General features: G+C 40.7%; 1 protein-coding gene across 1 annotated transcript; it reads left to right on the forward strand.

The window, feature by feature from the left end:
* Positions 1 to 12,336: 12,336 nt before the first annotated feature.
* hoxc13b (homeobox C13b) lies at positions 12,337 to 14,486 on the forward strand (the record flags this gene model as incomplete). Its single annotated transcript, XM_081357032.1, has 2 exons — positions 12,337 to 12,862; positions 14,227 to 14,486. 2 exons carry the CDS (start codon positions 12,337 to 12,339, stop codon positions 14,484 to 14,486), a joined length of 786 nt encoding a protein of 261 aa, XP_081213158.1.
* Positions 14,487 to 14,950: the final 464 nt, after the last annotated feature.

The following is a 14,950-nucleotide window of genomic DNA, read 5'->3' on the forward strand; positions in this document are numbered from 1 at the left end:
ATTTGTCCTAGCCTTTACAGAAACATTACACTTGAAAAAACTCTTTAGGGGTTAATTTTCTATTTATATTTTAAAATGAAACAATATGTTATTTGAACAATTACACCTTCTTGAGCCATCAATGTGACAATATTTGTTTTTTATTTAATTAATTAGAATTCCAAACACCACAGAAGTGCTCGTCCCCACAGTCATGTACAGAGGGAAAATGCTTTATTTTGAGGTCAAAAACAGGGTTTTCTTCCATTTAAAATACAATAATGTGTACATAACTATCAAATATATAATGTAAATTACATTAAAAAACAAAATGCTAAATAAATATTATAAAATATATCAAGAAAGTAGTGGTCCCCTGTAGTTGTATCACTGGTGTTACTGTTTAAACAAAAAATCTCTTATTTTGAAATAAAAATCACAATGATGACATCACTTGACTTCCTTCTTCCAATTTCCTGGAGATCTATGAAGAGAAGCCCATGGTAAGTCCACTGTCTCTTTTCAGAAATTTTCTCATTTTTCTCATGATTTCATATGAAGCTTTTAGTTGAAGTCACTGGTATGACCTCCTTTATTGTTTGGGAATTGTAAAAAACTAGAATACAAATGGATTAAACTAATTCATTTAGTGAGTATACCATGATTGACAACATGTGGGTTGATACCTTGCAGCAGCCATTTTGTAAAATGCAGTTTTCATGAAAATTGTCACTGGTGTTCCCTTTCGTGGTCACTAAGAGTTACGTCATGACGACGAATGGGGTTTCGCTTAGAAAGCCTCTCACCTTCGAGTATACAAAACGAGCCAATGGCAAGAAAATGCCATGGGTCTGCGGAATTTGCATAGCGTAACTCAGCACCACCTGGTGGGTACACTCTAAAAAATGCTGGGTTGTTTGAACCCAATTTTGGGTCAAATATGGACTAACTCAAACGTTGGGTTAAAATGCAATTTAAAAATGTAACCCAACGGCTGGGTTTGTCCATTTTTAAATTGCATTTTTAACACAACGTTGGGTTAGTCCATATTTGACCCAAAATTGGGTTAAAACAACCCAGCATTTTTTAGAGTGAAGGAAGTACGCTGGCAACATGCAGTTATGTTTTTGCTTCGGATCCAAGAGTTTTCTTCACTCCCACAAGCCATTCTGAATTATCTTCACTCTACGAGATGAGCGGCTCTCCAGTGTGTTGGTGCAACGGCGCGTTCCAGCGAGATCACATTGCCTGCTGCTGATCTGTGCAGTGATCTGCTTTTTTTCTCTCTCTAAAAGAGCTGCATGTGGCACGTCTTTTTCAAGATGGATGGCAGTGTGCGACGCTCTGCCACACCACTCTTGTCCCCCTCTGTCGCCAGACCCCTGGCAGAGCAGGCCCCTGTGGAACACTGGTCCTTCCCTGTCAGGACGTGACAAATGACTGTGCCCCCACACCGGGATGCTATGCCTCACACGTCCGGGCCGGTCATTCCGCCTCACTGCCCCATCGAGGGTATGTCTGTGGTTCGCTTGACCCCGCTGGTACAGTTCTTGGGAGCTTGGCTAGAGCGTCCCAACCTGTTCTGCTAGGTTGCGAGAACCATCAGGCTCGGCTATGCGATTCAGTTTGCATGGTCTCCTCCCCGCTTCCAGGGAGTCCGCTACACCATGGTCGGTGGCAATGCCCCTGTCATGTGTACGGAGGTCGCCACCCAATCGAGACCGTCCCTCCAGCCGAAATGAAGTCCGGCTTCTACAGCCCCTACTTCATTGTACCCAAGAAAACCGGTGGGTTACGGCCAATCCTGGACCTGCGCGTCTTGAACCGATCCCTCCACAGGCTTCCGTTCAAGATGCTCACGGCCAAACGCATTTTCGAATGTGTGCGGCTACAGGATTGGTTTGCAGCCATCGACCTGAAGGACACCTACCTTGTCTCCATTCTTCCTCGACACAGACCATTTCTGCGGTTTGCTATTGAGGGGTGGGCATATCAGTACACAATTCTCCCGTTGGGGCTAGCCCTGTCTCCTCGCGTCTTCACGAAAGTTGTCGAGGCAGCCCCTGTGCTGCTATGGCAACACAGGATTCGCATCCTGAACTATCTTGAGGACTGGCTGATCCTAGCTCACTCTCGAGACCAGGTTTACGAACACAGGGACCTAGTGCTCTGGCACCTAGCCCGTCTGGGCCTTCGGGTCAACTGGGAAAAGAGCAAACTCTCCCCCGTTCAGATGATTTATTTTATCAGTAAGGAAATCGACTTGGTCGCCATGTGCGTGCAGCTTACGGGTGAGCGCACGCAGTCACTGCTGACTTGCCTGAGACAGTTCGAGGGCAAAAGTGCGGTTCCACTGAAGTTATTTCAGAGGCTCCTGGGGCATATGGCATCCGCAGCAACGCCGCTCGGATTGCTTCATATGTGACCTCTTCAATTCTGGTTTCGCGATCGAGTCCCGAGGTGGTCATGGCTACAAGGCATGCTCCTAGTACCAGTTACTCCGACCTGCCGTCAGACCTTCACCCCGTGGACGAACCTCAGTTTTCTACGGGCCGGAGTGCTCTTAGAACAAGTTTCCAGGCATGTTGTTGTCTCAACAGATGCCTCCACCACGAGCTGGGGGTGCCATGCGCAATGAACATGCTGCCACGGGCTCCTGGACAGGACCTCAGCGCCTTTGACATGTCAATTGCCTCGAGTTGCTGGCGGTACGTCTGGCTCTGCACTGCTTCTGTGCATTGCCCAAGGACCAACACGTCCTAGTCCGCTCAGACAATACCACGACAGTAGCATACATCAACCAACAAGGTGGTCTACGCTCCCACCGTATGTCGCAAATCGCCTGCCACCTCCTCCTATGGAGTCACAAGCATCTGAGGTCGCTTCGACCTATATCCCTGGAGACCTGAACCGTGAGGCCAACGAGCTTTCATGGTTTCAGCCTCTTCCTGGAGAATGGAGACTCCATCCCCTGTCGGTTCAGCTGATTTGGGAACAGTTCAGCGACGCACAGATCTGTTTGCCTCCCATGACTCTTCCCATTGCAGTCTGTTTTACTCCCTGACCGAGGGCACGCTCTGCACGGATGCACTGGCGCACAGCTGGCCGCGGGGCCTCCGCAAGTATGCATCAAACCCCAGTGAGCCTTCTTGCACAGACCCTGTGCAAGACCAGGGAGGACGAGGAGCAGGTCATTCTGGTTACCTGGTTCTCTCCGAACTAGTACTCCTCGCGACAGCACCTCCCTGGCCAATTCCTCTGAGGAACGACCTCCTTTCTCAGAGACGGGGCACCCTATGGCACACTCGTCCCGATCTGTGATCCGTGAACCTCCACGTGTGGCTCCTGGATGGGACGAGGCAGGTTTGAGTACCCTTCTCGCCGAGAAGACCCCAGAAAATGCCCAATCAAGTGTCGTGCTTTCCTTCCTGCAAGAAGGGTTGGAGCAAAGGCTGTCTCCCTCCACCCTCAAAGTGTATGTTGCCGCTATCGCCGCACATCATGACGCAGTCAAAGGTTAGTCTATGGGGAAGCACGACCTGGTCATCAGGTTCCCAAGAGGAGCGACGAGACTGATTCCACCTCGCTCTCCTCTCGTACCCTCTTGGGACCTCTCAGTGGTTCTAAACGCCCTGCAGAGTGCTCCTTTTGAGCCTCTGCAATCAGTGCAGCTTAAGTTCCTGTCAATGAAGACAGCGCTCCTGGTTGCATTGGCCTCCATCAAGAGGGTAGGGGACCTGCAGGCATTTTCGGTTGACAAAGCGTGCCTGGAATTCGGGCCGGCCTACTCTCACGTGTTCCTGAGATCCCGGCCTGGATACATGCCCAAGGTTCCCACCACTCCCTTTTGAGACCAGGTGGTGAACCTGCAAGTGCTGCCCTTGGAGGAGGCAGACCCAGCCTTGGCACTGCTCTGTCCAGTACACGCCCTCCGTGCTTACGTAGACAGAACACAGTGTTTCAGGACCTCAGACCAGCTCTTTGTCTGTTATGGTAGGAAGCTGAAGGGAAAAGCTCTCTTCAAGCAAAGGTTGTCTCACTGGATAGTGGACGCCATTGCTTTCCTTTCCACTCCCTGGACTGGATACGTTTGATATTCTCCTCAGGTGAGCTTCCCTGAGAAGCCCCGAGTTCCTCCTGCTCCATTGACGTTAACGCCAGAGTTATGCCACCAACAGTTTGGTGTTGGCTAGGTGCCTTCATGTGCATGGTTCCCCCCTTGGGCGACCCCCACATGCATATTTCCACTGTAAGCCTCTCTGAGCATGTGTCCTTCCCTTGGCAAGCCACCTTGCCCCCCCTGGGGTTGAAACATTCCACCCTGCGGATTGAACACCCCAGTGTTTCTCCTTATGCAGCCCGCTCACGGTTCATATGTGTATTCTGTAAGTCCCCTTCGGGCAGGCACTATTTGCATATTTCCTCTGAGATATGCTTCCCAGTGTACCTTGGTATTCCTGTGTTAAGTAGGAGTCCAGTCTCACGACAGGGAGCTCAGACTTACGCAGGGCACTGGAAAACAGCCAAGGTTGCGTGATTAGACTGGGAACCCCATTCGTCGTCACAACGTAACTCGTAGTGACCACGAAAGGGAACGTCTCGGTAACATATGTAACCCTCGTTCCCTGAGAAGGAAACGGAGATGTTACGTCTCCCTGCCACTTCCGCTGTACCGCTGGAATGACTGAGTTCAGTCTTGGCTCCTCAGCAAGAAAACATAACTGCATGTTGCCAGCGTGCTTCCTTATATACCCACGAGGTGGGGCAGAGTTACGCTATGCAAATTCTGCAGACCCATGGCATTTCCTTGCCATTGGCTCGTTTTGTATACTCGAAGGTTGAGAGGCTTTCTAAGCGAAACCCCAGTCGTCGTCACGACATAACATCTCCGTTCCCTACTCAGGGAATGAGGGTTACATACGTAACCAAGAGGTTACTGTCACTGGTGTTACCTTCCTTATGAGTAACACCAGTGAAGCTCAGTAACACCAGTGACTCCCTTTTATAGATAAACTTTGTTCAAAGCTACTAATTTTGTTCATTTGCATTTCAACTTTTCTTTATCATTATTAATCCTCCTTTGGTCAGGTATTTCTAAATTGAGAGTATGCCTAAACTGAGTGCAGCTGAGAAACAGAGACTATACAGAAAGCGTAGGGATGCTGATCATGAACGCAGAGCAGAGTAATTGCAGAAAAGGAAACTATGCCAATGACATTGACACATAAAAAAGAAAGAGAATAAGTAATTTGAGTGAAAGGGTGTAGTCAGCAAAGATGCATACAAAGAGTCAGAGCAGGAGCACTGAAGTGAAAGAAGTGTAACATACGACTGCAGCGTGCAAATCTTGACAGCCCAGAAGTTAAAACACAAAAATTTCTTCAAGGTCAGCAAGTCAACACTCGTGTCAGAAAAGCCCTGAAATATCACTTTGCTGTTTTGGGAGCACTGAAATACAAATACAAAAGTTTTAAAGACAGAAAGTCAAAACAAAGTCTTGCACAGCTGGTATCAGAGAAGCTGATAAAAAAATATAAATGCAAGACATACTGCAAGAACCTCATCAGTTGTGATTCTCGAATCATCAGAAAAACAAAACAAGCTCAAGAAACTGGCATACAGAAGGAGACTGTAAAATCTGTCAGACAATTTTTTCTCAGGGATGACGTCAGCAGACTGACTACAGGGAGGAAGAACACACTAAATCTCAAGAAGATTAAGAGACAGAGGAGGCTACTATCTGATTCTTTGCTCAATCTCCACAAGTATCTGAGCACCAACAAATTTATTATGTTTTCTTCTGCCGTCAGAAACCATTTTGGGTGGTTCCACCAAATGAGAGAGACAGAGAGACGTGTCAATGTAAGACGCATGAAAACTTGCAGTTCATGGCTGACAAATTATACAAGCTAGGCATTTCAGACTCCAGAAACTTAGAGGAAATGTCCAACAACACTGTCTGCAGCATCTCCAAGACATGTGCGTATGGTGATTGTTTGGACTGCAAATTGTCTACCTGTCTCTTAAACAGGTCTTCAAATAGGGTGGTGACTCTAATCCAATGGTGCCAGGAGAAGGTGACCATCTCACTGCAAGGTGGAGAGACAAGAGTGAGTACAATCACTGTCAAAAAGATACACCAATACAGGAGGATGAGCTTGTGGCACAATTCCAGGGGCTCTTTAAATTCAGGAGACAAATTTTTTAATATTCACTGGCAGTACAGCGAGTACAGGAATCTCAGAGAGAGCCTCACTGCCAAAGACTGCCTTATCCACATCATTTTCAGCGAGAACTATTCTTGTAAATACTCAAATGAAATCCAGTCAGTCCACATTGGGGGGTCACATCAGCAGGCAGCCCTCCACACTGGAGTGCTTTAGCTGGCAGAAGGCATGACCCACCAGCTATATGGGCTCATTTGGATTCTATACTTCATTTCCTGAAAAAGGACCACACTGATGTCCAAAACCTTCACTTTTTTAGTGATGGCCCAGCCACCCAATACAAAAACCGCTTAAACTTTTACATCATATCCACGGAGCCACACCAGAGGGGTTTCTCGACTGTGACATGGAACTTCTTTGAGTTAGCTTTTCTTCCGTAATTCTCAAATACAGGGACATAAGCTGTTTCTGCCAGGCTGCTGAGGGGGTGTTTGAGTGTCCATGCCACAGCCTAGAGGAGGTTATGGCTTATGGATGCAATCAATCAAACAGGCAAAGATTTCAGTGTCATCGAACAGCATCACACTGGGCAGTGGTGTGTTGTGCGATATGATGATGATCCCTACCCTGGCATCATCCTGCAGGTGGAGGAAAACAATGTGCAAGTCAAATGCATGCACCACAACGGAGTGAATAAGTTTTTCTGGCCAAGCCCCAGAGATGATGTTAACTGGTATGGTGATGACCAGATCATATGCCTGATTCCAGATTTTCTGGGAGTTCATTATGGGGCAGTTGGGCAAGTAAAAAAAAAAAAAAAAAAAGGCACCAAGAAATGTAAAATGGGGACAGTTCAAAGTTTCCCCTCTTAGTTATTACCTAAGTAAGTACAATAGCATGACATAAAATAGTCACAATTGGACAATTGCAGTTTAGACAATGTAGCCTACTTTGTTGTACATTTTGGTTGTTTTCTAATGAAGTTAAAATGTGTTTTTAAAATGTTGTTTATGATATTTTAGTTCTTTCAGTTATATATACCACTGATTTGTTGTGTCACTGGTGTTACTGTGTTGTTGTTTTTTTTCTTTCACATTAAATAAAATGTCCCATGTGACATGATAATAATTTTAAATTCATTGAATTCTGCTACACTCAAGAGTTAAGCTTTAAAGGATTGTATCATTACTTGTTTAAAACTGTTTTTCAAAAAATTTCATTGTTATAGCAAATACATGGTTGTGCAATGTCAAAAATCTATCAGCCACACTTTTAACATACCTGATTAAAATAAATAAAACATAATCCCTTTATTTTTTAGATTATCATTAATTTTCTGTAACTCTGACTACATGTACTGAAAAAGATTGAGAAATAATATTTCATAAAAACCTTTAATATTGCTAAAGAAGTAAGGTAACACCAGTGACAAAAAAATCATAAAATCAAAGGGTAATCGAATAATGTGGTCTAAGTTTAAATGTAAGAAAAAGAAATACATTTTAAGACATCTTGCCATACCAAAAGTGTACGTTTCTGTAGAATGACCAACACTATCTCACGACCAATTCGTGCAGCCACCAGAAGTAAAAAGCTAAAGGTAGGCTATAAACGAACTACACCACGGTCCCACGGAGTTCAACGTCACCATCACTAAGTTTCTGACTCTTTCAGTTTTATCTAAAAATATTTTCACAGAATTTTGAGTTAGAAAAGTTTATAAGAGCACAATTATAAGCATACTGAGGCTGTAAAAGCGGTCTTAGTTTACCTTTTCGTCATAATCTCCTCGACAGCCTCTGTAGTCCCATTCAAGCCAAACATCTTCTTCAAGACACGTAACATCTTAAAAATCACGAGTGGGCTAATACTTACATATATTTTATATTGTAGAATAAAACGTGAAAGTGTCTTGAGTTTGTTTTCACCGCAGAACTTATTTCAGCCATAACCAAAATCCCATTCAATATAAGCCATAGGCTAGGCTATATGACGCAAAATACATTTCTTATTTAGGTAGCCTACTCAGATGATTCTTAAATGGATTCTTCTAACTGTCATAATAAAATAAGTGCATTTTGAATGCTGAACAATGGCAGCTTTACAAACAATCCTGCAGTTTCATCGCGGAAGTCAAGCGTTCTACATAAATGCCTATATCTGATAACATCATAACAAGAAAATTCTGGCTTCCAATGAAGATCCTTGAATTGCTGCTGGTTGTTAACCCACACCTTCAGAGGGACACACAGTGAAACTCTGCTTTAAAAGCTGTGCCTATAGGCTATCCGATCTCCTCATTTAGATTAAACGGCTTATAAATTGGCCAAATCAAGTTTATATCTAAATGTAGTTATTTTCACAGATTCTGTGTTATGTTTATGTTTCATTAACCTGATATTAAAAACTATGGAAATATTATGAGATGTCCTCACTAATAGTAAAACAACGTGTCACTATAGCTGGAAAAAGAAAAATGGCGCTCAAAACTAAATGTTCATAAGGCTTCATTACAAAATCTTTTAACAAATATGTTATTTGAAACTGCCAGGGATTTGCTGGGGCATTGCAATGTATTTGAGCAACAACTGTACAGTCCTAAGGATTGCATATCATGTTTAATTTTTCTATATTTATCGAAGAGAATGTGTTCAGACGTATGACTTTTTCGTTTAGACCTTTTTCGTTTAGCTGATTTATTTACACAACTGGGCGAAACATCATGTTTAGTCTGTGAGATGTCCATATAAATTTGTAAAGAATTTATATTTCCATTTTTAATTTAATGTGTAGCTCAGTGGAATGTCCTCAAGTACTGCATGCTTAAAAATCTGTATTTAGTTTATCCTCTTGCCTTTTAAAATACATTTTTAACCTATTGCGTAGTTTTTCTGTGCAAACTAGTGTTGCTGCAAAATCGTATTCTGCTTATCTCTGGCCAGTTATTGGCAACGGATTTTTAATTTTATTAATATTATTATTAAATGAATCCTTTGAGCCATGAATGCAATTTGCAAAGCTTTGTCATTGCAGACCACCCCAGCAAAGTTCTGTCCTGAAACATATACGACTCGTTATAACGTCAGCCATCTTGCGGTGCCTTCCTCTGAAGATCCTATAGTGAGTTAAAAAGAGCTTTATCCCAGCTTGACGACCATTGTGTGGTCTGGAGTCTGGACAGAGAACCCTTAACTTGAACTTGGACTTCTGCATACAGGCATCCTTGAGGTGGTTTGAGCAAAGATTGAAGGGCTGTTTTAGCTCTTTAGTTAATGCTATAATTTAAAGAGTGGATAGATCGTGGTTATGTAGTGAAACATCTACAACTTAGGCTATAATTATAGTGCACATGATCAGTCTATATATATTTCACATGGCTTCCATAACGTAAATTCTAAAGATATAGCAGTTTGTAAGATACATTTTCGATGTAGAGATTTTAGGATAGACGATAGAAACTCGCAAATGATAGTGGAAATAATCAACTAACATCGACTTTTCCAGTTGGCCTCATCGTAGGATTTTAAAGAGGCTGAGCAAGAATGCTTGCAGTTGATAAGAGACTTTAGATATTATATAAAATATATGCGTCCTTATTTTCTGAACAGGCTTAAGAACTGATCGGTGGTAAGATGGTCAAAAATTATTATAAATAGGCCTATTGACTATAATAACCTTATAAGTAGGTATGCGTCTCATCCACAAATGAACAACTACGATTAAGTTGGCTACCTTTCTCTATAGAATTTTCTGAAGGCATAGGCTATTTGTAAGTTTCCGTTTTCTAGTTTACTATACCAAGCATCAATCACGTATAAAGTTTAGCCGTTTTAAGTTTTTGAATTATTTATTTATTACTAATATTGGAATATATTTGAACGATCTCACGTCTAACTAAAATATTTCAATTTAAGCGAGAATTCGCAAAGATAATTCGCGGTGGAAAAGCCTCATAACAATACGTTTCTGCAGCCAATTCGTATAATTCCCGTAGCCTATATAATTTATGCCCCCATGATGGTTGTGTTTAGAGGTGAAATTAGGGATGCTGGTTCATGCTTAGTTTAATTAAATGGTATTATATTTTCGATTTTATAAGATTAGGCTACGAATACTTTTTCTTAAACATCACATGCGAATTCGTAATTGCGACTTCGACCTTGTCGTGAGATCGGGTTGTCATTTGTCATTGACTTTATTGTCAATGATATTAAAAGGGTACTTTATATGTTTCTTCATATTTTTTGTGATAGCCTATTTCTTGTTAAATTCTTGTTTAAAATGGTTACATTTCCGCAAAATTAGTTTAACATGTCACGCCGAAAGATGAGAAATCTGTATAAAGAAAATCTGTATCTGTATTTAAAATGTCGATACATAATGTATAAATGAACAAGATCTTTTAGCATTTTAAGTTAATTTGAGAATATTCTACATATTTTAAAATTAATTATACATAGGCTAACTTTAAATTAGTTGAATATGAGCAAACAAAAATTCATAAATGAACATTGAGTTAATAAATGTTGTTATTGATATAATGCTCTAACTTTCAATGTAAAGTGTAACCATTTGGACACTTTTTAACATGGCAAATTCTGAAGGAATTGAGAGTCCTGGTGAGGAAAGCCTACTTTAAAGTCTAAATATATTTATGTTATTGTAAGTTTCAATCGAAGGTCCCTCTGGTAGATTTAGTGATGATTATAGTGTAAAGATAAAGAATAGGAAGGGACCATTGAGGACAATTAGTGTCTATATAAAGTCTAACTGTAATGTGCAAGTGAACTCGACAATGTAAGTGTGAAGTTCGTTCCTTCTGTCTAGACGTATTACGACACTCTTTGTCCGTTTCCACCTTGACCTTGGATTTTCTTGCAGCTGGTGGCATTTGGACGATTAGCCATTATCCAGGCTACTTGCGCTACCACAGTAAACTGTAGCCTACTCTTAATCGCATACAATTCGCGTTAACTATACTCAATAAATTTAAAGTTCCGTGCAATTAACATGCACAACTAAAATGTGAAGTCCTACGAAATTAATCTTGGTGTTTGTAAACTTTAAATTATGTTAGGCCTAGCGATTACCTCCTTTTTATTTATTAGGACTATTACTTTTTTTTAGTTAATTATAAGGGGTTACAGTGTTTGCATATGTTTGATTTTGAATATGCAAATATTCAATAAATATTGTGAATAAATATTGTGAATGTGCATGCGATTTACTTGATCTAACCCTTAAATTAACCTACAGTTGTCCTACCAGTATTTTGGAATTAAGTAAAACCAATTTATTTAGATGTTACACTCAAAGCGAAATGTATGTACAGAGATAGGGTGGGTTATGGAGTTCTCTATATAGACTCAGAGAACTATTCTTACTTCCATGTATATTCTTTGTCATTTTATTACTTTTATCCCCATTGAACACACTGAGACACTTCATCGAATTCCCAAAGTTCCCCTGCTGCAGACAATCACATTAGCGTGTTTTTGTATTATTTGAAACTGATAAATTGTGTTTATGTAAAACAATGTCTAACACTCGCCGGGCTAAGGAATCTTGAGCTACAGAACTTCAATGCATTATGTGTTTTTTTTTTTTGTTTTTTTTTTTTTTTTTCTCAGCAGGACGTTTAACGAAGCTTTTCCAATCCAAATTAGCTACTTGTTTGCCAGACAGTGTAAAACAAGAAAAAGGTTTCTTCGAACAAATATCACATATTTGCAGTATAACATTTGCATTCAGTGTCTGCAAAAATTTTAGGCTTAATTTAATTGATTTATTTTAATTTCATAATTCATTAACCTTTCCAATAAACGATTCTCGAATATGTAGGCTATTTATTTAATTGTGGAAAAATAAACCGTTTTGCTTGATATATAGACTAGGCCTATTTACAAGCCATCCAAAAGGTTTTTCATTTTTGATGACTGTTTTGTCGTCAGTGATATTAAGAGAGAAATGCATCTTCCCCTCTAAGAAATCCGCTTCGTCTTGACAGCATATGTCAGTAATCAGGATTTAACAATGCGCATGCGTGCACGGAGAAAATGAGCTTGGAAGTGAGGTGTCAGTCTAGTTTTAAAAAGCAACCCATGTTGATTTCGCTGATTCTGCGTGGACGCTGGGCGGACACATTGTTTAACGTGTAATGAAAAAAAACTTCGGATGAACAAACAAGAGCATGGAGGGACTGAGTGGGAGCTGTCCTGCCTCTCACTGCAGTGATTTTATCCCGCACCCTGCACTGGGACGCCTCTCTGGGAACCACCGGACAGTGTACTCGGATATCCCTGCGCCACAGACCTCATCGGGCTCTTCCCTGAGCTGTGGATACCCATTCGGGAGTCCATATTATGGATGTCGACTTCAGTACTCTCACAACGTAAACTTGCAACAGAATCCATGTTCCTTCCATCCTGGGGAAAAATACGTGGAACCAAGCGGTGTGCAACCATCTGAAGAGCTTTCCAGTAGATCCAAAGAATTCGCTGTTTACCCAAGCTTTGCCAGCTCTTATAAGTCTGTGCCCGGGTATTTGGACGTCCCGGTTATACCAGGAATCAGCGCGCGCCCAGAGTCCCGGCATGAAACTTTATTCCCTATGGACAGTTATCAGCACTGGGCACTGTCGAACGGCTGGGACGAGCAACTATATTGTTCTAAGGAACAAAAACATTTTAACTACCTATGGAATTCCCAGTTTTCGGGTAAAATGAAATATCAACAAATATAATAAAGCTTGGCATTGGTATTCATGTTTGAAATGCTGTGTTATACACTAATTATACTTGCCCTATTGGAGGGGAAAATTAGGAGTATAGAGAAACAAAAGAGATAAAACTTCAAAAATATTAGGAAATTTACTTTATCGTCACCCAATCTTAAATATAATTTCTATATGTTCATGTAGGCCTCCTTGATTTTTCATACACTAGTGATTTCCCGTGTAGTTCTAGCTTAATTTTTAACCAAGATGTTGATTGGCAGGTGTCAGTTTAAATTGTAGCTGATGTAAACTTGTTGAAATATTACCTTTTTATAAATATGCATTTTACTTAAATAATAGCTTTTTTCTTAATATTGCAAGTAACCAATCAGAACTCTAATAATTTCCCGCTCACCCAAATGCAGTTAAAAAAAAAAAAACTCATTGATTGGTTTTGGTCATCTTATTGTTAAAGTAAAACAAATTTGTCTGCAAATGTACAATATTTGGACAAGTTACAATTTTAAATATCTCGTCTGTCTATTCAGCCTTGACAATTAACTAGTTTAAACATATTATACATATTATTTGTGATCATAACTAAATTGTATATCTTCTTGTGTTTTTTTGTTTGTTTGTTTGTTTGTTTTGTTTTTTGTTTTTTGCTTCAGAGTAGGCTAGTGTAATGCTATACTAGGCCTAGATTAAATTAGTATAGGCGAACATGAACCGACGGTACAACTGTAGTTTCAGCGTGCTTTGCATGGGACTTAATTTGGAGAGGAAAAATGTTGAATTTAAGTTGTATTCTGTGTGCTTTAAAATGGAAAAGGAGTGTTTAATGTTCAATAATGTTGCAGTTATTTAAAACCACTGTGTGGAGAAGAGTGGAGCTTTTGCTTATGAGGACCAGTATAAAGATGTGATTAACTTAAAGAACATTTAATTGAAAATTAACGACTAACAATTATTCTTTAATATCTTTCGGGATTCACCAGGATTTCTCTCAGTTATATGCCTACCTGTGTATAGGCCTAAGTGGGTGTTGGAGTTGGAATTTCTTAAATAGGCCTATTTGTATCAGCTCAAATGTAAATATTTCCAAACCATTTGAAAACGTTAATTTGAAACAAACAATTTTCTTATTCCAACGACGATAAAATTATAGATTAGATGACTCACAGACAACAAATCTCAAATAGGCTAGGCCTACTTACATTTTTAAACTCTTGGTCAGAATTTTGGTCACAGATTCATTCACCAATAATTTTACTTGCTATGTTTGAGAGTCACGAGACATTAGCAGAGATTGTACTCGACATTGGCAAATTATTTCTAATATTTTCTTTCCGCCTTAAACTGCAGATGTTATGCCGCACCAGACCGAGATGAACGGGTATCGTCGCGGTCGTAAGAAGAGGGTTCCGTACACTAAGATTCAGTTAAAGGAGCTGGAGAAAGAGTATGAAGCCAGCAAGTTCATCACTAAAGACAAGAGAAGGAGGATCTGCGCCACTACCGATCTCTCTGAACGCCAGGTGACCATCTGGTTCCAGAACCGCCGGGTTAAGGAGAAGAAGTTCGTGTGTAAACCAACGCCAAGCAAAGTCATGCATGTTATTTGATTATCGTCGAGTTGGTTGCGCCAACAATTACATCATTCAAGTAGAACAAAAAAACTTCCTGACCTGCCATCTCTTGTCTAATGAAATATGTATAGCCTACTTTACAGTTTCAGTAGCCTTAATGCAGCCTACATTTCCAGAAAGGAGTCACAACATCATTCATCTTATTTTAAAGAATGAGTTACGCTTACGTGATCTGGAATGCTTAAGAGGTCTGATGATTGTTCATTTTTGCTTAAGATTTACCCCATAATACACGTGTCAATCCGCCCATCAGATTCGTTGGTTTGGCGTTTGATATTATGTAAACAAGACTTCTGCTGTTAAATTGGTCACTGCTATTTATAATTTAATAGCCGTCTATGGTGTGACAGATTTCTTGCCTCGTTTGTGTAGGCCTATATTTGTTCTATCACAGAAGGTTGTGACTTTCAAAAGCAACTGGGATGTTAATTATTAATATG

Source organism: Scardinius erythrophthalmus (genome assembly GCF_964197995.2).
Source record: "Scardinius erythrophthalmus genome assembly, chromosome: 25".
In the NCBI taxonomy this organism is placed as follows: Eukaryota; Metazoa; Chordata; class Actinopteri; order Cypriniformes; family Leuciscidae; genus Scardinius; species Scardinius erythrophthalmus.